This window comes from Ustilago hordei (genome assembly GCF_900519145.1).
Source record: "Ustilago hordei strain Uho2 genome assembly, contig: UHO2_contig_07, whole genome shotgun sequence".
Taxonomy (NCBI): domain Eukaryota; kingdom Fungi; phylum Basidiomycota; class Ustilaginomycetes; order Ustilaginales; family Ustilaginaceae; genus Ustilago; species Ustilago hordei.
Window position 1 is genome coordinate 75,440 of NW_024545289.1, and position 22,616 is coordinate 98,055.

A 22,616-nucleotide genomic window follows, 5' to 3' on the forward strand; every position below is an offset into this window, starting at 1 on the left:
GCTGAGATCGGATCAAAGCAGAAAGAGTACCAGCGCAGAGCCAAGCATCTCTCGCTCTCCACATCCAAGCTAACACCCTACTCCCGCCAAGGAGACTCGCCCAGCTTCCAAGCTGTCCTCAAAGACTTTGATCGTCTCCTCAAGTCGCTTCCCATCCCTATCCACCCTCTCGTACCTACCATCCTCGCTAGGCTCATATGCCGCATCTTTCGATCGCAAAACATCATGGCCTCCAACATTGCATTCGACATTGCGCTCTTCTTCTGGCGAATCATCATCAGCCTCTTCTTCCGTGAGATCCGTCCCCGTTCAGCATGGAGAGTGCCACGCCAAGGCCCCGTCATCTTTGTTGCCGCACCACATCACAACCAGTTCCTTGACCCACTCTTGCTCGCCTCCGAGGTGCGTCGTGCTTCGGGACGTAGGGTCGCTTTCTTGATCGCAGAGAAGAGCATCAAGCGTCGCTTTATCGGTGCAGCTGCTCGTATCATGCAGTCCATTCCCGTCGCGAGAGCTGCCGACAGCGCAAAGGCAGGCAGAGGCTTCATATCGCTTCATCCATCTGGCGATCCTCTTCGTTTGCAAGGACACGGCACAGCATTCAAGTCTCAACTTCAGCCTAAGGGTCAGATCATGCTGCCCAAAGCCTGTGGTCATGCTACCGTCGAGGTGGTGCAAGTCATCAGTGATACCGAAGTCAAGCTTAAGAAGGAGATCAAGGACCAACGTGCTCTCGACATGCTGCGAGGCAAAGTCCCGCAACCCGACACTTCAAAATCAGCCAAGAGTAACGCTAAGGCGATGGACAAGGTGACTCACGATCTTTCCGAAGACAAGGGCTGCAAGTACTCCTGTCTTCCGTTTGTCGATCAGACCCAGATGTACGCCAAAGTGTACGAGAAGCTCGCCGAAGGAGGCTGTCTCGGTATCTTTCCCGAAGGAGGCAGTCACGATCGTACCGATCTTCTCCCGCTCAAAGCCGGTGTCGTCATCATGGCTCTCGGCGCCATGTCCGCAAACAAGGACCTCAACGTTCGTATCGTGCCCGTTGGTCTCTCGTACTTCCACCCACACAAGTTCCGCAGTCGTGCTGTAGTCGAGTTTGGCTCCCCGATCGATGTTCCTCGTGAACTGGTCGGTCTCTTCGACCAAGGTGGAGAAGGTAAGCGCAAGGCTGTAGGAGAGATGATGGATATCGTCTACGATGGTCTCAAGGGTGTCACGCTTCGTGCGCCCGATTACGAAACTCTGATGGTCATCCAGGCTGGTCGCCGACTGTACCGAGCTCCAGGTCAGTCGCTCAGCTTAGGGCAAACGGTCGAGCTGAACCGCAAGTTCATCATGGGCTACCTCCAGTTCAAGGACGAGCCGCGAGTCGTCAAATTACGCGACGAAATCCTTCGATATAACAAGAAACTTCGTTATGCAGGTCTGCGTGATCACCAGGTTGAACGGGCGACAAGGGCAGGATGGCGCAGTCTCGGCCTTTTGGCCTACCGTCTCGGGTTGCTCGGTCTCTGGGGTGGCTTGGCGCTTCCAGGTGCCATTCTCAACTCACCCATCATCGTGCTGGCCAAGATCATCAGTCACAAGAAGGCCAAAGAGGCTTTGGCAGCATCACAGGTCAAGGTGGCTGGACGCGATGTGTTGGCGACCTGGAAAGTGTTGGTCTCGCTTGGTGTTGCACCGATTCTCTACTCGTTCTACGCAGGCCTCGCTACCTACATCGCACACAAGGTCGACGTCTCGCCAGGCACACGTGCGCTCATGCCACTATACGCCCTCATTGTGTTGCCGACCATGTCGTACTCTGCGCTCAAGTTTGCTGAGGTCGGAATTGACATCTACAAGTCGCTGCCTCCCCTCTTCGTCTCGCTGATTCCCGGCAACCACAAGGTGATCCTCGATTTGCAACAGACGCGAGCCAAGATCAGCGCCGACATGCACGCACTTATCGACGAGCTCGCCCCGCAGGTATGGGAGGACTTTTCCGAAAACCGAATGCTGCCGAATGCCACTGCGCCACCGCCGCCCGAGCGAGAGGCATTGGTGTGGAAGCAGAAGGCAGCGACGAGTGGTGCAAGCAACGACGCACTCAGCCACCCTCTTCAATGGATGGACGAACGACTGTTTGGCTGGGGTCGTCGACGTCGCTCTTCGACACGTCGTTCGATGACGGCGGAGGATATCAAGACTCTGCGTAGTGCCAGTGCTGCACGCGAAGCCGCTGGTGGCGACAGCATTGCAATTGACGAAGAGGAGGAGAAGTGCGAGGACGAGGAGGGAGAAGGGTCATGGGACGATGCTTCCGAGGGCTCAAGCTATACGGAGAGTGGCGAGGAGGACGAGGGCGACTACGAAGCTGTGTTCTCGATGCTCAACCCACAGACCTTGATGAATGGGCTGCGTGGTGGTGGACGAAGCCCAGGCACACCTGGATCGTCGGGTCGACGCAGCCGCACGCACTCTCGTTCACGCAGTGGAAGCCGTGGCAGTCTCGGTGGTAGCGGTGAAACGTTCGCTGAGAAGCGCAATAGGAGCAACCAAGATCTGCGAGCACTCATGAGGGAAGGTGGCGCCATGTCGCCTACCACTACGCGCTCGGGCAGTATCCTGGATGGTGCTGGCAGCAGGACGTCGCAATCGAACAGAAGCTCTGCACTGCCGGCCAGTCTCACGACTACCAGCATCAACGGCAATGGTGAGGGCAAGAGATCAAGAGCGGACAGTGGAGCTACTTGGCGTAGAAACCGCACCCACTCGTTGTTGGAAGACGTGCACGTGGCGGAGCTCAAGAATGCTGGGCCTGCAGCAAAGAAGTTGCCATTCTCAGCGGCATCGCAGGCATTCGAAATGCAGCACGAAGGCGGAGCCAAGCAAGCCGGGTTCTTGCCCAAATTGGAGGATATGAAGAGCGCCGAGAACACGCCGCTATCCACACCCAAGCCTGAAGCTCAAAGGACGCTGTCTTCGGCCACGCAAGCCACACGAAGGACGGTTAGCGCGGCTACCGATCGTTCCAACAAGGAGGCTTAAGAGAGTCTCGCTGATTCAATATTTTCGTCATCGGGTCGTCTGTGCACAGCTATGACCACACAAAAAATCAATCCATCAGAGACAGATGCGACGCAGTCGTGCATCCATTTTGCAATTTTTGATTCGCCGTGGAAACGAGAAACAAGGCCTGCTGCCCTTGTGCAGCAAAAAGAAAAAAAGAAAAAGAAAAAGAAAAAGAAAAAGAAAAAGAAAAAGAAAAAGAAAAAGAAAAAGAAAAAGAAAAAAGGCCCTTCTTTGAAATTTGCAGCTCCGAATCCGCTTTCTTGCTGCTAGCTAGCCTTTTGAAGAGAGCTGATCTTGCCCTTGGCAACCCGGAAGGGCGTCTTGGCTACTATGGGCTTCTGTGTGCCTAGCTTACTTTTAAGAATTGTGTGCCCTTTTGTTTCGCTTCATTTTCCTGCTTTCGTGCTCTCTCATGATGATATTTTCAGACGTCCGCAGCAGCACTAGTTCACGACGCCAGCAGCAGTCGTCGAAAATCCACTGATCCATTCATTCATCCATTCATTTATTCATTTGTCTGTCTTTTCCTTTGAAAAATGCCGTCTTCCGGTCGGTCAGCTCTGTCTGTCTTTGCGAGTGAACGTCAGCAATAGTGTGAGTGTGAGTGTGAGTGTGAGTGTGAGTGTGAGTGTGAGTGTGAGTGTGAGTCACGTTGAACTGAACAAGAAAGAAAGCAGCTTTGTTTTGGCTCACGTTGTTTTCTGCTTCAAATGCCAGCTCAGCTTCCATGAAATTGATTCTCATTATCGCGGATTTGGTGAGATTTGTGATTTCTGCGTTCCTTTTGTGGGCTCACATCGCCCTTCATCTCTCTTGTTGATCGGAGCAGCCCTTGTTGAGCAGTATTTGTCGAGCAGCCCTTCTCACTGGCATCTCCCTCCTGCCATCCCATTCCATTCCATTCAGTTTGCGCGCCACTCTCGGCTGCTCCGCTTTTGATCACTCGGCGCCTCAACGGCTCTTCCGACGTCGAGATACATGATCGTCAGCACAAGCGTCTCGCTCTCTCTTTTCTTTCTCTTTTCTTTCTCTCTTTTCTTTCTCTCTTTTCTTTCTCTCTTTTCTTTCTCTCTTCTTTTCCACTCGATCCTTCTTGCCGCGTCCATCCACCGCACTCCACCGCCTTTGTCTCGGCTCAGAACGGCTTATCGGTCCGGCAATCTCATTCGCACCTCCGTCTCCATCTCCGATTCACTGAGACACAATCAGCACGCGCACTCTGACGCTCCATCTCGCTTTGGTCCACCATCATCCTGCGTCCATCCTGTCAATTTATTTTTTTTAACCCTCCAGTTCCTGGAGCTTACCCGTCCCCGGATCATCATCTCATCCAATCGAGTCTCCTTGTCCTCACCATCAACACAACAACACTCCTTCCAACACCATCACGCAACAGCATCGGCCCATCCTCATCAACTCGGTCATTCTCGCAGTTGACACAGAAAAGCATTGTATACTATCCCGATCCATCGACTCAATTCAGGCAGCCTACAATCTCACAGGCTTTGCACAACGCGCATCTACAGACGGCTCAAACCAGGCATCTCACCGAATCCAGCTCGCCTGCTACAGCATTGCATCCACAAACAGGCCTCAGTGACTCACCGCAGTCGACAAACCCATGCAAAGCTAGAGCGCATCATCCAGATAAGACTGCCAAGGATCACGCCCATCATCTCAGCCCCAAGGACTAGCAACCCCTACAAGTCCAAAGGAACAAGGAGACAGTAGACATTGCCTTTGCTTTTCTGGGTGCTCACGTAGCTAGGAGCAGAAGAGGTCCTAGTTCAACGCCAAGTGCCAAGGCATGTCACACTCACATGTCCCAACATTAGCCATGGCCTCGCCCTCTCCTAACACCTCGACTGCTTCTTCAATCCGAGCCGGCTCCACAGCAGCACTCCTCAACCCTGCACGCAGATCCTTTCTAGACGAGTCTGCGCTCTCACCTCAAGAATACATCGTCTACCTCTCAAGCTTTGCAAGTATCAAACCTGCTCCCAGTAATCAACCAGATCTCATTGACGAGCAAGATGGTTTGCGTTACTTGCGCCAAGAATGTGGCATGTCAATCGCCGACGAGCTCGAGATCTTGCCTCTCTTTGAGCGTACACCGCTAGGCCTGGCATCTGGTCATTTTTTCGCCATGCTTCGTCTGGTATCATGGGCTCAACAAGGCAAGTCTGCCACCAAGGATCTCGTCTTCACTCAGACCAAGCCTGCTCGCATCGCCCGCCCAAAAAAGATTTCGACACCACAGAGTGCTTCGGCAGCCACTTTTGGCAATGTCCAACAAATCACTTCCCCCGGACCAAGGAGCCTCACTGCCGGCCCATTACCGCTCCTATCGGCGTCTGCACCACCGACCAAGATTCCACCACAGAAGCCAGACTCCAGCACTAAACCGCTTCTGACGCCAGTACGTGAGGAATTCAGTTTGAATTTCAACGAGCAACCTGATTCTCCGCGAGACGCTTTCAAGCCTCCACCTGCCGTTCCAGCCAAGCCGCAGATGCCCAAGTTGGTCGCTCCCAAACCCAAGTTCGCCAACCCCAACATCCCACTTAACCTCGAGCAGTCGCAACGCAAGCCAGTGCCTATCCCGCCATCCTCGAGCGCAAATCCATTCCACGACGGTGCAACATCCACAACTAGCTACGCAAGCGGTTCTGGTTATGCTGTCGCAGTTGGAGCCGCCTCAACACTGCCTACCAACATCTCGACCCCTTCAGGTGCATTGCTTGGCTTCGATCCGGCGCCAAATCCGTTTAAGCAGAGCAAGCCACGCATTGTCAAGCCTACGCCCGTTCGCGCTTCTTCACCAGCATCCAACCCCTTCCGAAACGGTACACCAGCAATGGCAGCCCAAACTCACTTCCCCAAAGTGGTCTTTGACCAGGCAAACGACGCCTCTTCCCAAGCCAGTAGCTCTCGCTCACGTCAGCAGCATCAGGCCGATCGTCTTGGTGCCTCGTCGCCTCCACTCCCACCCCGCCCTGGAGACCGCAACCCTCCTCCTCTGCCACCGAGACACATCAGCCCACTCATTCAAGCAGGTCTCAATGCACGGAGCCAAGTGCGCAGAGCCAAGGAATCGCTCCCACCCAAAACATTCACCGTCTTGCAGTCGTCAGCAGCCAAGCACGGCGGTCATCCACCAGCAAAGCCTCGTCTGTTGAACGGTCAAACAGCACCACCAGAGATCGCTGCTGCCACTTCGCACGCCAAGAAGCGTTCCATGTCGGGCACAAAGTCGTTCTTGGGTAGCAGCAGTGCACTGAGTCACCCATTGCAGCGTCGTGATTCGGAGCAATCAGCATCGGACGTAGGACGCAATGATACCGAGTTGGGCACTGCAGCCCGTCGTACGTCTAGCCAATTGCAGCCTGGTATTAGTGGCGATAGCGAGGTCGGCGCCGGAAGTTCTATGGTCTCGCACGGCGTTTTGCATCAGCAACGGCAACACACAGTCCCTACAGTAGCGCCCAAGCCCATCTATGCAAAGAAAGCGGGATCAGCCAGCGGCGGCGGTGGCCAAGATTCATCCTCCTCCGTCTCCAAGGTGAAAGCTACCCTCCCATCCTGGTTAAAGGAACAGGAGGAGCTCCAACGAGAAGCGCTCGCATCGGGATCAGAACCGCCTCCGCCACCACCTATCCAGCCTACAGAGGGTGGCGTTCGCGGCAGGGCATCACGCACAGTAGTAGACAATCTCACAGACTCGGCTGAAGCCATGTCAGACGAAGCCGCCGCTGCCAACGCCGCATCCATCGACCGTCACAACCCTTTCTTCCCTCCTCATCGCCGAGATGAAGGTCGCAGTCCCCATCCCCGTGCTGCCGGTCCTGACGTGGAAGGATTCGACGACAGCCAAGTGAGCAGCAACCGTCCTCTCGGTCGTTCGAAAACTACTGGTGCATCCGCCAATCGCCCTCCCCCACCTCGCCGCCCACGCCCAGCAGGAGCCACCGATGCAGATATTGCTGGAGAAGAAAACGGATCCGCCGTCTCTTCCAACGCTCACTGGGGCCACTCACTCGAATCTGGCACCTATGCAGGCTTCAAACCCAACAAAGAACCCAAGAACTCGGGCGGATTGCGGCTAGTCCCGCCCTCCAAGCAAGCAAGGATGCTCAACATCGCCAACGCAGAACAGTTGGAGAAAGAAGGTATTCGACCTGCCCAGGACCTGCGTAAGGTTAGCATCACTTCCACTTCCCAAGATGACGCCAATAATGCCGGACAGCAGCAAGGCGGGGGTGGAGCGAATAGTGAGAATTCCTCTGGGAATGCTCCGATGAGTCCGACTACGCCTAGTGGAAACTATCCGACATCGCACCAGATCCAACCTAGTGGATTGATGCGTCGTCAGGGCTCGCTGGGTTCGACGATTCGGGAAAAAGTGTCGGATATACTCAGACTGCAAGATCAACCACCGAAGGGTCAGCGTGGGGTCGATCTGTTAACGCAAGATATAAACAGGTTTGTGGATAAGAACGAATGGCTTGCTCGCAAGCGCGACTCTTTCGTTCGCTCGACGAGCGGTAATGCTGCACGAGAGAAGGAGAGATTGCTCAACAGCAGCGAAGAAGACCGCATGCACTCCCGCGGTGAGGTTGAGGAAGAGGAGGATGATGGACCGCACCCCGACACCGACCCTTCGCAGGATTTTAAAAGACATTCCTCCTCGCATCACAGATCGATCTCTGGTAGTGATGGCAATCGAGACCCTTTTTCCTCACCACCTCCCAAACCTCACTCACCAAGCGTAGTGCAGTCACACCAACACGAACATAACCCACACTTGCATCAACCTCCTCCTCAACACCCCGCCACCACCAAACAGTTCGATCCTCAAACTGGAGGACTGCGTAGAAGTGGATCCCTAAACCCAAAGAGATCGAGTTCTTACAATTACCCTGCCGCGCCAAGTCCGCCTGGTTTTGGAAGGGACGGTAATCAGACTTCCGCCGCATCAGCAACAGCGGCGGGGGGAGGCAGACGTTGGAGCTCGTTCCATCAACCGCATAACTCTTTCTCGCAGTTGCAGTCTCACTCTAGCCAATTCTTGAATCAGCACCCGCATCAACACGAGGCAAGAAGAGACTTGAGGGGTTCAGCAGTTGATGAAGAAGATGCGGATGAAGATGTGGATGAGGTGATCGTTGGCGCTAGGGGTGGCACAAGCGAACTTCACAGTGGATACGCTCAGCTTTGAGAGTGAAGGAATAGTATTTCATCGTATGGAACCCCTGTCTAATTCAATACCATCTATATCCAGCTTCCATCAGAATTGGTTGTGTGAGCTTGCTTGTAGATGATAGAATGTGAAGAAGTTTTAGTCCCGATAACTGGCGATCAGGGAGAGTCTGAGTAGGATGTCACTGCTGTTTTTAGATAGAAACACATATACTCAATTGACTGAGAAAAAGATTGTGGCGGGAGCCTCGAGCTTCCCGCTTGATATATATACAAAGTGAGTGGCACTGGGTACATCCTACTTAATGACGAGGTCTGACAACGAGCGGGACTAGGTTGTACCCGATCCTCGATCTCCGATCAGGTCGTCCTTCGCCCGATCTCTTTTGTATCTGCTTACGTCAACCAACATCATCATATTGGATCGTCATTCTCAATAGTAGAAGCGTTTGTGAGCGTGGTCCGGAAGCTAGAAAAATAAGAATGCGGGCCAAGTCGGCAACCTTGCAAGTGACCGCTTGGAGGACTGGGCATCCCTGTACTTTGCTCATCTTGCTCTCCCTGTCAGCTGGCTCTCATGCATTCATAAGCTCAACAGGACCTTCAACATCACTTCTCATCCAACTTGAGAGACCAGGAAAGGTTGCAAGTTTTGAAAAAGATACGATGCCATGAAAATCATAAAAATGTTTGCAAAGGGAAGATTATATAGATAGAAGCATAGTTTATACCATGCCTGCGTAGACAAAGCACAATCACATCTTGCCGCGAGGGTCGTCTTTCTTAACGCCGTTGTTGGTTCCAGCACTGGAAGCACTAATGGCAGAAGAAGAAGCAACACCCATTCCATGATGAGAGATCGACTGACGTTGAGCCATTGACAATCTTGCCATGACACCTGGTGGGGGTGGAGGTGGGTGGCTGCCATCTCTTCGAGTGAGCTGAACACCAGGGCCTTTGATTCCCATACGTTTGTTGTATCTGTCGATCTCCCATTGTGCAAGACCGTCCGGACCCGACCAATTTGCAGACGAAGTTCGTGGTCGACGAATGCGATTGGCAGTACGTTCACCCGGAAGAATCTTTTCGAGTTCAACTGGTCCTTGTGGGATACCAAAGATCTCGTCAGCATCCACTGTGAGCTGTGCCAGCAAGGCAGAATCCAAAGCATCTCCCTGAGTCCACGTTGGCATAGCAGCTCGCTTTTGAATAGTCTCTTCATCCTCCGAGTCAGAATACTCCGAAGCAATGTCAGGCAAGACCTCATCGGCTGCACCGCCACCTTGCTGAGCATCATCGCCCCATTCTTCGAATCGACCACCTGCTGCATTCTGCATTTGAAATTGGAACTGAGCGGCACGATGCAGCTCTTGCTCTCGCATCGCTGCAGTGTTTGCGGCGTTCTGAGGTTGAGCAGCGTTCGAAGCCGCAGCTGCAGCTTGGTGCTGCTGTTGTTGCTGTTGCTGCATCTGGAGCTGCTTTTGTTTCTGCATCTGCATCTGCAACTGTTGCTGCTTGGCTTGTTGGAAGGGATTCGACGACGAGAAGTTGACATTTGCCATCGACTTGGCTCCAGCTTGAGGTGCTGCCGAAGAAGCAAGCGATGCCTTGTTGGCAGCAGCCATCATTGAAGCTGTTGCAGCACCATTGCCGGCCATCGCGCCCGCTCCTGGAATACGAGGTGCGGCTCCAAAGCCTGCAGCAGCAGCAGCTGCTGCTGCTGCGCCCGCCTTCATTGTAAGCTTGATCTGCTGCGGTGGTTGTTGTGTGTTGGCCTGAGATGGCTGAGCGCGCTGCTGTTGTTGCTGAGGAGCAGCTTGCGAAGTAGGGCCAGCTCGAATAGAGGGCTGGCTGACAGTGCGAACCATCTTTGGAGCACCGATCTGAGATGTAGCTGCCAAAGTGCCTGGACGAGCTCCAGTAGCAGCAGCAGCAGCAGGTTGCTGTTGTTGCGGCTTGCTCTGTGTCTGCAACGCGGCAGCTCCACCTTCCCTATCGTTGGTGACGCGACGCTTCTTGTTGCTCTCGTCCGCCTGCGCTTGGTGTTGCTGCGCCGATGTCTGCATGTACCGGCTCTTGACGCCAGTATAGCTTCCGTTGAGTGCACTTGATGGTCGAGTAGGGGGTCCGCTGCTGACGGTGCTGACCGCACTGGTCCTCGAGCTTCCCGTGCTGTGTGCGGTACTTGAAGCTGAAGAGCCTCCGCCACCGACAACAATGTTTCCGAGCAATGCTGCAGGTATAGCCGCAGGTGCTCCGACAGATGAAGCAACACTAGCGTCGGCTCCTCGCTCGGTTTGTTCTCGAGCACGCTTGCGGTTCTCCTTCTCGAGCTCCTCCTCGGCAACTGCCTTGGCACGCTCTTCCTTTTTGGCCGTGAGCATTCGTCGACGTTCTTCCTTCTCCTTGGCTTTGCGCTCTTCCTCCTCGATCTGCTTTTTGCGGAGCATCTCTGCTCGGGCGAGACTGCTGAGTTTGCCGTTGGTGGTGGAAGAGGCAGCGCTGCTGGACGGCGTCGAGTTGGCCTGTGGTGCCTTGGAAGCCGGTGGAGGGCTGGCGAGCAAAGCACCTGGGATGGCAGGAGCAGCATTTGCTGGTCGTGCCGCTGCTTTGGCCTCTGTCTGGGCAGCACTGGCAGTGCTGGTGGGAACGCCATTTGCTCGTGGTTGGAAGGTGCTGGATGCCGAAATCTTGGTTTGAGCGGCAGCAGTGGACGATGCATGCAAGCCAAGGAAGCCCTTGATCTTCTCGCCAATGCCCCACGTCCTTGATGGTGAAGTGGAGGAAGCGGGAACACCAGATTGTTGCGTTGTTCGTGATGTCGACTGAGCCTTGAGTTTGGAGGGCGAAGCGGCGTTGGCGGCAGCTCGAAGTGCGCTTGCTTTAGTCGGTGATGTTGGACCTGACTTGGCGAGCGCCTTGGCTGCCGCTTTCTTCGGCGATAGTGCGGCAGCCTTAGCAAGACCTGACGATTTCGTTACAGCATCTGGAATCGATGCAGGTGCAACCGTCTCCTTGCTTGCTACGTTGTCAAGTCGGGCCACATCTTTGCTGGGCACGATCGCCGCAAGAGCCGCAGGAGCAGTCTCGATTGGCTCAGGCGTGTTCTCCCGTGACCGTGCATCAAAGAACTGGCTGTTAAGCTCGACCTTGGAGGTGGAAAGGATCGTCGAGGATGTCGAGACGATGCGATCTTTGCTGGCCGGCTCAAGCTTCTCCTCAACAGGAGTCTCAGGCAGCGACTTGTCGGCCTCACGCGATGCATGCTGCGGCTGCTGCTGCAAGTGGAAAGATTGCGCAAACGGCAACCGGCTGCCTTGCCAATTTTTGGGTGGCGAGTGAAGTGGTGTAGTGCTTCCGGCTGCAGCGCTCGAGAGTGTTGGAAGCTTTGTTCCCTGCTTCGGGCTGCCAAAGAGGGCGGCAAGACTTCGCGTTTGTGTTGTCGGGCTGCGTGGTGCTTGCATACTGCTGGCGGACTGGAACAAGCTTGAGCCATTCTTGGACTTCGGACCAGGCGAAGCAGCACGAGCATCTTCTTGGATCTTCTGCTGCTCAGCCAGCTTACGGGGAGACTTGCGCACACTACCAGTGCGAGGCGGCAGTCTCACGGGTGAAGTAGCAGCAGCGCGAGAAGGGGAGCGTGTCGGAGATCGAGGGGTGGATGAAGCCTTGATGGTTGATTCACCGCTTCTGCTGCCTGGCGCGATCTTCTCTGTCGAGTCAGAGCCAGAATCGGAGGATCGCGGGTGTGCTTCTTGAACGACGTCATCAGACGTTGAAGCTGCATCTGACGATACCGGGGCAGTTGTCGCGACAAGAGCAGGCTCGGCAGGCTTGACAGGAAGGGGAGCAGCTATGGTTTCCGCCAGCGCAGGAGAAGCGACTGAGCTGATCGATTGTGAGGCTGAGCTGGAGCTAGCTCCACTCCCAGTGCTTCTTGCGACGTGAGCTAGATTGTTGCGGAATTGCTCGAGCTTGGACGCAGGACCGACTGCTGGCGCTTTCTTGACAGCAGGAGTGATCGCGGAAGATTGAGACTTGGCAGCGAGCATAGCAGCACCAAGCTTTGACATCTTGTTGGGTGGAGCAGCCGAACCGAGACCAGCTTCACTGGCGACCGGCAGGGCCTCGTCACTCTTGCGCTTCTTTCCACTGATACCAGCGTTGGACGAGAGAGCGGCGTGCTTGCCTGTAGCTTCGCCTGCGTTGGCACGAGTGTTGGCCTGTGTATTGGCAGCCGTCTTCTTGTACATGGCCGCAAAAGTGGCGCCAGCGACAAGGCCAGCTTCGTCAGCATCCGAGTCGGATTCCGAATCTTCATCGCTCTCAAGTGCCTCCTGGTCGGCAATCTGCTTGCGCAGGCTCTTGTTGAGGAAGCTGGAGCGGAATCCAGGACCAGCAGGGGTGGAAGCAGGATGCAAGGTGGTGGTCACATTGCTCGGGCGGGCATCGAGTGCAGCAGCGGGCAAGCTCTTCTTAGCTCCGTAAGAGGCAAGCGTGCGCTTGACAGGCTTATCCGTGTTGCCATCCTTCTGTTGTTGGAGCTTACTCGTCAGAAGCGCAGAGGCAGCTAGGCGAGCATTCTCGAGCTTCGGATCAGTTAGCATGCCAGAAACGGTGTTGTCGTTGGAACGAATAGTGTCGTTGGTATCGGATCGAGAAGACACCGAGGTGAGATCGCTGCCAGACACCTGCGAAACGGCTATGCTTGTGACGTTGGACTCGGTTTGCTGAGTCTGAGATCCACCCTGCTGTGCATTCGCAGCAGAAGCTCCAGCGTCCGAGTCGCCGTCATCTTCCGAAACCTCCTCTTCCGAGTCGATGATCGAGGTTGCGTCCGCAGTCTCCTCCTTGGTAAACTCTTTCGTCCCCTGTGTAGATGCAGATTTGGGTGGCGAAGCATTGAGGGGTGGAGTAGAAGCCCTGGGAATGGCCTCGATTGGTGATGCATCCTCATGTATTGAGGCATCGATAGCCATGCTGTCGTCCTCGATTGCAATATCTTTGCGAGCACCTTTCTTAGTTGGCGCAGTCTTTGTTGATTGCGCATTTTGCTTCTGAAAAGCTTTCCCTGCATTCAGATCGCCGAGCACTTTTCGCGTTGGTCTCGGCGCTGGAGACTCAGGCGCTTCATTGACGACCTCAATCGTCTTGGCCTTGGCCTTGGCCTTTCCTTTGCCTTTCTGTGGCTCTATCGTGGAAGGTGTGCGCAATCGCGAAGAAGGTGCTGGAATGGGTGCGTTCTCCTTGTCAAAGACATCGGCTGCATCGATGAATGGATCGCTACTGGTGTTGAGAGGGGCACGACTTTGTCCTGTTGCACCGCGCGTACGAGTGCGAGTGGGCGACTTCAAGAGTTCACCGGCAAGCTTGGAAGGAGATGCAACGGTGCGCGACGTGGTGCTGTTACAAAGTTGAGTTACAAAGATGAGGTAGATAAAAAGTTGACGGTGGGTCGCGATCGTCAGTCAAGGTTAGCCTGGATTGTTGTGAAGCTAGGGCAGGACATAGGTCAGCGGGCAAAGAGGATACTCACGCATACTTGGCAAAAATGTCGTTGGCATGCAAAAGGCTGTCTGCGATGAAGTCGACGCCCTGCTCTTGTAAGTTCTTGTAAAATAGGGACATGTCACAGCATTTGCGCATGTTGTTGACGTGGCCGAGAAGGTTCGCCTCGGGTGTCGAAGGGGAGGCGTTGCTACTGCTGCTGGAAGAAGCTGGTCCATTCAAAGACGGCTCGAGAGCAGGAACGCGGCGCGAAGCCGCACGTACGCCAGGCATGTTTGTAGACTGTAGACGTCGTATTGCTGATGTCGAGTTATTTACGCTAAGGGTTTGTCGGTGTGACTCGGACGAGGTTGTTGGACCACTTTGGTCAAGAGTGAACGACGTGCGAACTCCTGGTGCTGGGGGAGGACGAGCTGAGTATTTGTAGCTGAGCAGCAGGTTATATGGACGTCGTCTCAGGGGCTGAGATGCCAGCAAGTGGTAGGTGCTGGCTAAGAAAGGGACGAAAATGCGATGCACTGCCTAGCCAACATCTGGATGAGTATCCGGAATCCACAAAGGAATAGCTATCCGCCGTATATGGTGATGAAGGTGATCTTGAGGCAACGATGGCTAAGATGGAGAGCGGATGGAGGAAAGGAAGCCGCCAACCAGAACGGCGAACAGACTCGCTAGCTAGCTGTCAAATGGTCAAGCCCAAAGCGTCACCCTGGGACAGGCGCACACACCCTTACACCAAAATACAACAGCAGAGAGCAGGCAAGCAAGCAACGCCGAATGAACGCAGTTGAAATCCGCCAAAATTGGCTGCAGTACCTTCCAAACATGTACCTTCCAAACAGAACACTCTTTTGTACAGCAGCAAATCGCGACTTGTGCTTCCTCAGCCTCGCACAAGGATGCCACCTCTGAACACCTAGGTCACGCCTCGAAAAGTCTGCCACTTTCTGCTATCGAAGCTTGTCATAGCAAGCAGCAGCGTCACACGGTCATCGCTTGCAGCTCAGCATGCTCTGCACAGAGGCATAACGCGGCTCGGCTGTGTTTCGCAAAGATGCACCAGAAAAACTGCACCTTTTCAAGCGCGCTCCAAGATGGCTTCACGCGCTGGAACCGCACGTGATTTCAGGTGCTATAGATTTTAAAAGCTGGTCTTTCACTGTGACACATGTCGATCTGACATCGGCCAAGAAAATCACAAGCCTCTAACTGCTCCAGAAGTTTGGGCAACTTGCATCAAGTGTGCGATTTCGAAGGAAGTTGTGCGGCATGGTGCGTGTATTGCGATCTTCAGAAGCCTCTACCTAGATCCTCCCGGAAGCACAGCGTTGTACCAAGTCTTGACTCGCCTACATTCCAAGCATCCAGCCCTTCCGCCGTACGGGACTCGCTGTGATATGGAAGAACCGCAATCTCGCAAACGCGCTCGAACAGCCGCTCGATGACAGAGCTCAGTCTAGCACCGGTTTGAGCAAAGTCTGGTTGCGCATTAACTTCGAGTAGCCACACCTTGAGTTGGCGCCCTTTTGCATCTGTCTCGTCGTCGTATCCAACCATAAGATCGACACCAAAGACCTCGAATGCATTCGGCCACATTTGCCAATGAATGCTTCCAGCTTTAGCAGCAGCTTCAAACGAGGCACCAATCACTTCTGCAGCTTTGCAGCGCACATCTTCCATCATCTCCGGGGATAGTGTTTGGGCAGGCGAGTCTGAGGCCTTCGCACCTGGATCTCTGAATGACGACCCTCCTAGGTCTGACCAGAGAAAGACGTTCTCTTCCTTCGGTCGAGCATCGTTGCCTACTGCGAGCCTTCCATCCTCTTGCAAGCACGTGTTGGTCAAGTGGCATTCAAGCTCGTCCACTGTAGCTTCGCTTGGCTCTCGGTATGCTAGGGGAGCAAAGAGCGCAAGCATGTCGTCATGCAGGTATACAGCCAACCCCGCGACGCACAGCACATATGCACGAAGATGGAATTTGCGGGTGTTTGATCCTCTCCTATCGCCAATGTTGAGCTTTTCTGACGCTTGCGCAGCTTGTAAGTTGCTGTCGACAGAGCTGACGGGATCAACTAAAAGTGGAGATCGAATGTATTCTTGTATCACAAAGTGTCGCAACTGGCTTGCCATCACCGAAGTGTCTTTGCCAGCATACCCAGATCCATCCTGGTCAAAACTGCTGCTCGTGCCAGCCCTTTTCTCGCCCTCTTCGTCGCCGTCGTCGTCCTCCTCTTCGTCCTCATCATCAGATTCGGGCTGAAACTCCTCAAAGATGGTCTGCAATTGCTCTAGCGTGCTGAAGATGCGAATGCCATTCCCTCGGTCTGCCATGCCCGGCTTGAGGATGAACCATCGCACATCGTCTCCTCTGCCTTGATCGATACAGCTATGATTGGTCTCGAGGAGCTCGGCTAGGTCGTATAGATCGTCCATCAGAAGCTCGTCCAGCTCGTCTGCGAATTGGATCTCGAGGTGCCATGTCTTCGGTGTACATGTGCGAAAACGCTTGGCTGCGGGACCGGGCGGAAGCTTGACGGCATATGTATTGAGTGCCGATGCAAGGTAGTGCTTGCGGATCAACGCTTTCCTGATGACGTAGCTGGAGCACTGAGGCTGCTTGCCCTTGGTAGACGAGCAAGAACTAGGAAGCAGCTCCTCGAATGGAAGCAGATCGTAGTCGGCCAAGTAGAGATCCTTGCCCGGTGGAGCGACAGGCGCTCCTTGAGCATCATCGGCATCACGTTCGCCTACGCACCCTCCAATGCCGTCGCCGACTTCGATTTGCCAGCCATGTCGGGCAAGCACTTTTTCGGTAGCTCGCACCGCTGAAGTCTGGGTATAGTCGGCTCCTGGAAAAGATACAAACGCCTTCTTCGTGCCTACATCGGCCGAATAGAGCGCAGCTGAGGCCATCGCAGCAGCTGTATGATCTTCTGGAAGAAGTTCCGGTCGATACGATGTCATTGAAGAGTTCAGAAGAGAAGGAGGTGTCCAGTAGTAAGCATGAAGAAGACTCGCACGAATCTCGAGAAGATTTGACATTTTCCCAAAAAAAAACAAAAAAAAAAAAAAAAAAAAAAGGAAAAAAAGAAAAAAGAAAAAAGAAAAAAAAAGAAAAAGAAAAAAAAGGACCGAGAAAATGAGCGTGCAAAAAGGGCCGAAATTCGAGATCTTGCTTGAATCGGGGAGAGGATCGCCATTCGACTTTAGGGGGTATCAAAGTTTTTGCATTTTTAAAAACCCGGGTTTTTTCAAGAGCGCATTTTTCAAAAAAACGCAAAAGCTTACATAAGCTCCACAAAGGGGAAAGAAAAACCGCATTTTCAAAAATGCAGCTCAGGAGGTGTGTTTGTGAAAATGCGGTTTTTTTATCACTCCACATCTTCTCTCCTTTCCTCACTCTCATTGCACTTTTGCTCACTCCCTCTTCCTTGCACTCATTCAACATGACCTCCTCCACTGATGATTCTGGTGACATCTCTGCAGAGTTGTTATGCCAATCCACTACACCTACAAGCTCTGCAACTCAGACTGAAAGCATGCCTGTGCTGTCTCAATCTGGTTCTACAAGTGCTCCTGACATCCACACTTCCTGTCCAACTCGAGCCTCTAGATCTGCCACAGGCAAGAAGAACTTGACATGGTTGGGTGCCAATGTTCTTCACCTTGTCACGATCCTCTACAACAATGACTCCTACCAGCACACTCTGCTGCCATCTCAAGAATCAGCTGAGAGTGATCCAGCCCTCAAACTTTGCAAACATCCCATTTTTCAGGATATCTCCAAGATGATTTTCCCAGGCACATCTGTCGATCCCAATTGCATCAAGTCCAAGCTGAGGTGGCTGCTAGAGACATACTACAGGAAGAAGAAGAAGCTTTCACCCACTGGAGCTGGTACACTGCTGGAGGACATGGATGCATCCAACCTGGTAAGTTTTGGTGATCTTCGTTGCTTGCAATAGTATGCTTGGATGCTGATTCATACTTTCAATTTTAAACAGTCCTACATATCTTGCATTGCCCTGTCAACAAAGTATGCTTGGTTTGAAAGGATGCACAAGATGATGAATGGCTGATTCAATGCTGATCCCACAGCACTTATCACAACTCCCAGTCTTGACTTCACCAGCAATGATGAGCCTGACATGCCTTCGAATGGCTCAGCTGACATACCCATGGATATTTGTGGCAGCGAGCTGTATGATCACAGTGCTCATGGCTGTGGTTTGCCTCCTATTCTCAACTTGATTGAACCCACCAACCCCCTGGCTGCTGTTGCATCCACTTCTGGTGCATCCTTTGCTGGCACTGGTGATGATGACATCTTTAACACATCTTTGCCTCCACCTTTGCAGGCTCAACCACCTTCCTCCACTGCTGGTGGTTTGGATGTCTCTGATTCCACCTCTTCTCAATCTTCAGCCCAGCTCTCTCCCAGCACCAAGTGCAAGTGAGGTGCCCTTGATCACAAGTGCAACACACTTGCTGAAGCTTTCTATTGTTCTTCCATTGATACCCTTCAGATCCACCTGCAGCTTGAACAGGAATGCACCAGACATGAGAAAATACTGGAGGCTGAGCATACCAAGCACGAGGAGATGCACCTGCATCACGAGAGGGAGGAGAAAGAGTACAATGAATGTGTTCATGCATGTGATCATGAAATGGTGATGGAGATGGTGCACCTCCTTGCTTCTCAGGCCAGTGTCGAACAGGATGCTCATCAGAACACCAGCAACAACAACAACACAGACTCTTCATTCAATCTTCCTGTCTTGTAGCATTACATGTACTATCATCCAGTCTCAATGCAAAGTCATTTCTGAGTGTTTTTCTGTAGAGTGCAAGTATGAGGTGAATAAAAATGATGTGCAGCACAGTCACATAATGAGCTCAAAAGCATTTAAACAAAATTTTTCACTCTCACACCTCTTCCATTACTACCACCACTCCACTCTGCAACCTTTTGGCATCGCTCTTGCTGCCATCCCCCCTCTCCATCCCCCCTCTCCATGCTCCCTCTCCAACTCCCTTCCTCCTTCCAGCCATGGTGCACTACAGCAACAAGCAAGTAATTCTCAATGACATTGTCTGCACTCTCGAGCTCTCTATACCTGCAGAGGTCATCCAAAACACCAACAGAGTGCAGCACTCCTGCAGCACTGACATCGACAACTTGGACAATGATGGCAACCCAATTCCGCTCTCATGACACCTTGTCTGCTTGTACACTTTCATATGCAAGCAAAGGTACACAATCACACGTTGCACTCCTCTTGGCTGCACTGATAAGCTTATCCACCTTCTCAACAGGTATGAATCAAGCAATCATAGGATGTATCATGGACTTGTTCATATGTTGCCTGAAGCATTCAACAATCTCGCCATCTGACTCCAGCAAACAGAGGCTTTCCAGTGGAACTACAGCAGCTCAGGTGTGATGTCTCTCAACAAAGTGCAAGAGATTCTTTCAGTGGCTCTGTACAGACTTGGCCATTCTGGAAATGGAGGTGGTGAATGTGATGCTGCTTTGCAATGTGGTTGCGGTGTTGGGAGCATTGTTGGATACACCAATCACACAGTTGCTGGCCTCCTCGAGCTAAACAATGAGGTCATGCAGTTTGCTTCAGAGGGAGAGAGACAACATGCTTCTGCCTGGGTGCACAATACAACTGGGGTTGAAGAGTGGGGTAAGGGCTGGCTTGTGGTGGATGGCACACACATCCCTCTTGCCTGGAAGCCAGGAGTGCTCAGTTGAGAGCACTTCTGCTACAAAGGCTTCCACAGCATCAATGTAGTGCTGGTGATCCTGCCACACTCACTGCAGATTGTCGAATCAGTTGTTGGACAGCCTGGCAGTGTTCAGGATTCGAAGGTTTGGGCCTCAGGCAGCAACATCCTGAAGAAGCCTCGCCTGTACCTTGACGAAGGTGAGTTCATCTGGGTTGATGGTGGATATGGCCATTCTGCCTTCACAGTTGGACCATTCTCTCACATTGCTGCCAACAAGAGTCGAGACCTTCGACACTTCAACTACATGCTCTCTCGAGTCCAAGTACAAGTCGAACATGCCATTGCATACCTGAAGAACCGCTTCCAGTGCCTTACAGGCTATCATGGTAACATCTACCATTTCAAGGACTGCATCACTGCTGCTGAGACGATCCAAGCCTGCATTGTTGCCCACACCTTTGCAAGTCAATATGACTGTCCTGCTGATATTGCTGACCTGCTGTTGCCCTCTTTCTCTGAGGATGAGGTGAGTGAGGTTGTTCAAAGCCTCCAACTTGATGCCAGTGATACACAAGAGCTCAGGAGGACAAGACGCACAAATCAGCAGGAATACGAACTGGATCTTGCCACTGCAACACAAGGAATGTCACAGTATGCAGTGTCAAGACTTTGAAGTTCTGCTGCACATGATCTTCGAGAGGGTTTGTTCCAGGCACTGTTCAGATCCACTGGGCACAATGAGGAAGACACTACTGCATTGTCTCGACATCATGAGAGGACTACTGTGGACTACATTGCCATGACTCAAAGCACATCAGCTCGGAGACAGGAGCAAGTCTTGACACAACCATTCTTGATCTGACAGGCACTCTCTCTTCTTCTGTTCAATACAATTCTTCTCACCACCATATGAAACATTACATTGAGTGCATTGTGTGAAGAGGAAAGCAAGATATAAGCAAGCAATGGGTAATAGCGATGAGAGTGACAAGTAACATGACCACTGTTAGGTTACGTATTTTATCGGCCATATGATTTCATTGCATTTTTGGAAACCCGCTTTTCCTTGGGGGGGGTTCAAATTCCCTCCAAAAACGCGCTCTCGAAAAAACCCGCGTTTTTAAAATCGCAAAAACTTTGATACCCCCTTTTGGCTTGTATGACTTTCGCGAATCTTCGGCACTTTGTTCTCGCGCCTTCACGAAGCTGTCAAACAGGAAAAGTGCCTACAAAAAGAGCGCATGAGCCAACTGCTTCATGCCTGCTAAGCGCCCCTTGCGCACCATGACGTCTACAGCTGTAGTCTCGGCTGAGTCGCTTCAAAAGACCCTTGAAACATACACAAAAGGAGCTCCAGATCCAATCTCACCTTTCCTCTCCCCTACACTACCGCCGAGTAGTATCGAACACATCCCCAGCCGCACTCGTGGCCATCGAAGCCAGGCACCGCGGCGCTGACTCCACAAATATGAGCCACAACGCAGTTGTGTTCAGCACGATCAACTTCGAGGAGCTGCCGCTTCACTTCGAACATCACTCCACTCAGTCTCTTCGACCATCATCAATCGAAGATGAAGACGACCCACGATCATTGCTGTACCTCTTCGATGACAACAACTTCGAGCGAGCAGCCGCCTTCCTGGCCATCGAAGAGGCGCGCCGTCAAGCACAGGCTAGGGCAGAAGTCTTGGCGGAGGCCGAAGCTCAGCAACGCCGACTCCTTCAGCAACAGAGAGCTAGAGCACTCGCTGCTCGTCTCGAACAGCTCCTTGAGGAGGATGAAGAGCTAATTGATATGCTCGGCAGGCGTATCCTTGCTACCCGAGGTTATCAGGTTCCGGACCTCTGGCGACCTCAGCACTACCACCATTTCTACCAAAGTCACGGTCTACAGTATTACCACGGCATGGCCTCCGACATATACGGATCACAGTATGCTTCAACTTCTGCCCCAATTGCCGCCAGCACCCCTCGCCGCCCTCGAGCCTCTGACATTCACACAGCATGGGATCACTTTGAGGACCACGCCAGTCTCTCTGACTATGCTAGAGCAGGCCCTTTCATCCATTCAGCACCTCTTATCCTCCAAGGACATGCTCCGTATCCACCACGACTTGCCCAGCCATCTGCTCTAGCATCTACACCCCCTCATGGGCAACTCTACGCTTCGATAAGTGACGTCCCAAACCATCCTTATACAAGGATTGCCATTCACCCTCTCACTGGTGTTCCTATGCTTCTCGTCGAGCAGGACACGGAGGCGGAACGACCTCCACAAGCAGTGCAAGCTTCCTCAAGCAAGGACTTCGAGCCCAGCGGCGCTCGTTCTGAGTCCGACGACGAAGCTGACGACTGGCCCATCGAAGATGAGTCCGACCTAGACTGGCTTGGTCGTGAACTGCTGCGCCGTCAAGGTGGCGCAAACGTCTGGATTCTAGGTACAGATGACGGCAAAGGCAAAAACGCTCAGCAGCCTCAATCTAAGTCGAAATCCCAAGAAACGGCACAGAAAACACTGCCTACCGTCTCGGAACCTACCACGTCAAACCCTCTCAGCACTGCATCTGCGGTGGCAGCAGGTCTCGCTCAAACTACTAGCTCAACAACACCAACTCTTCCCGTCGAGGTAGAAGAAGTCGACAGCGACCACGAGCTGGCCGGTGCTACTAGCGCACTCGATACAAGCGGAGACGACGTCGCTTGCATCTTCAGTAACCCATCGCAACGTGTTGCTGCCGCGCTTGCACGGGCTGCGTCGGACCGTCACCATTCCTCTATTGCCTCGAACACGGAGGCAGACGGCAGCGCTAAGCGTTCAAGTAGACAGAGAGAAGCTACGGTCATGTCTGAGTCGGAAGAGGAAGAGCTCGAGACTGTTGGTATTCCTGTCAGCGACGACAAGGATGGCAAAGGGGATGATGCGAGCAGTTTAAATGACCGGCCTAGAAAGTCGGTGAAGGTGGTCGATTTGCGCTGATCTGGTCGATTTGGTATTGACTTTCCACGCCTCGAGGAGGCTCAGCTTCCTTTTCAAGAGGTGGCAGGTGTTCTCTACTTTGCAAGAGCAAGAGCATCAGAAGAAACGTAGCAATCTAACGTTTATCACCCACCTT

At 53.0% G+C, this 22,616-nt stretch overlaps 7 protein-coding genes across 7 annotated transcripts; 5 read left to right on the forward strand and 2 right to left on the reverse strand.

Annotated features, from left to right (window-relative positions):
• Positions 1-225: 225 nt before the first annotated feature.
• UHO2_03833 (uncharacterized protein) lies at positions 226-3,036 on the forward strand (the record flags this gene model as incomplete). The annotated part of the gene is made up of 1 exon (XM_041559790.1): positions 226-3,036. One exon carries the CDS (start codon positions 226-228, stop codon positions 3,034-3,036), a length of 2,811 nt encoding a protein of 936 aa, XP_041415724.1.
• A 1,831-nt stretch (positions 3,037-4,867) lies between these two features.
• UHO2_03834 (uncharacterized protein) lies at positions 4,868-8,278 on the forward strand (the record flags this gene model as incomplete). The annotated part of the gene is made up of 1 exon (XM_041559791.1): positions 4,868-8,278. One exon carries the CDS (start codon positions 4,868-4,870, stop codon positions 8,276-8,278), a length of 3,411 nt encoding a protein of 1,136 aa, XP_041415725.1.
• A 736-nt stretch (positions 8,279-9,014) lies between these two features.
• On the reverse strand, positions 9,015-13,887 carry UHO2_03835 (uncharacterized protein; the record flags this gene model as incomplete). Its single annotated transcript, XM_041559792.1, has 2 exons — positions 9,015-13,662; positions 13,796-13,887. 2 exons carry the CDS (start codon positions 13,885-13,887, stop codon positions 9,015-9,017), a joined length of 4,740 nt encoding a protein of 1,579 aa, XP_041415726.1.
• Positions 13,888-15,057: 1,170 nt separating this feature from the next.
• Positions 15,058-16,680, reverse strand: UHO2_03836 (uncharacterized protein; the record flags this gene model as incomplete). Its single annotated transcript, XM_041559793.1, has 1 exon — positions 15,058-16,680. One exon carries the CDS (start codon positions 16,678-16,680, stop codon positions 15,058-15,060), a length of 1,623 nt encoding a protein of 540 aa, XP_041415727.1.
• A 533-nt stretch (positions 16,681-17,213) lies between these two features.
• Positions 17,214-18,224, forward strand: UHO2_03837 (uncharacterized protein; the record flags this gene model as incomplete). Its single annotated transcript, XM_041559794.1, has 3 exons — positions 17,214-17,699; positions 17,772-17,803; positions 17,885-18,224. The coding sequence occupies 3 exons, from the start codon at positions 17,214-17,216 to the stop codon at positions 18,222-18,224; spliced, it is 858 nt and encodes a 285-aa protein (XP_041415728.1).
• A 732-nt stretch (positions 18,225-18,956) lies between these two features.
• UHO2_03838 (uncharacterized protein) lies at positions 18,957-20,365 on the forward strand (the record flags this gene model as incomplete). The annotated part of the gene is made up of 4 exons (XM_041559795.1): positions 18,957-19,083; positions 19,176-19,477; positions 19,598-20,029; positions 20,204-20,365. 4 exons carry the CDS (start codon positions 18,957-18,959, stop codon positions 20,363-20,365), a joined length of 1,023 nt encoding a protein of 340 aa, XP_041415729.1.
• A 606-nt stretch (positions 20,366-20,971) lies between these two features.
• UHO2_03839 (uncharacterized protein) lies at positions 20,972-22,480 on the forward strand (the record flags this gene model as incomplete). The annotated part of the gene is made up of 1 exon (XM_041559796.1): positions 20,972-22,480. The coding sequence occupies one exon, from the start codon at positions 20,972-20,974 to the stop codon at positions 22,478-22,480; it is 1,509 nt and encodes a 502-aa protein (XP_041415730.1).
• Positions 22,481-22,616: the final 136 nt, after the last annotated feature.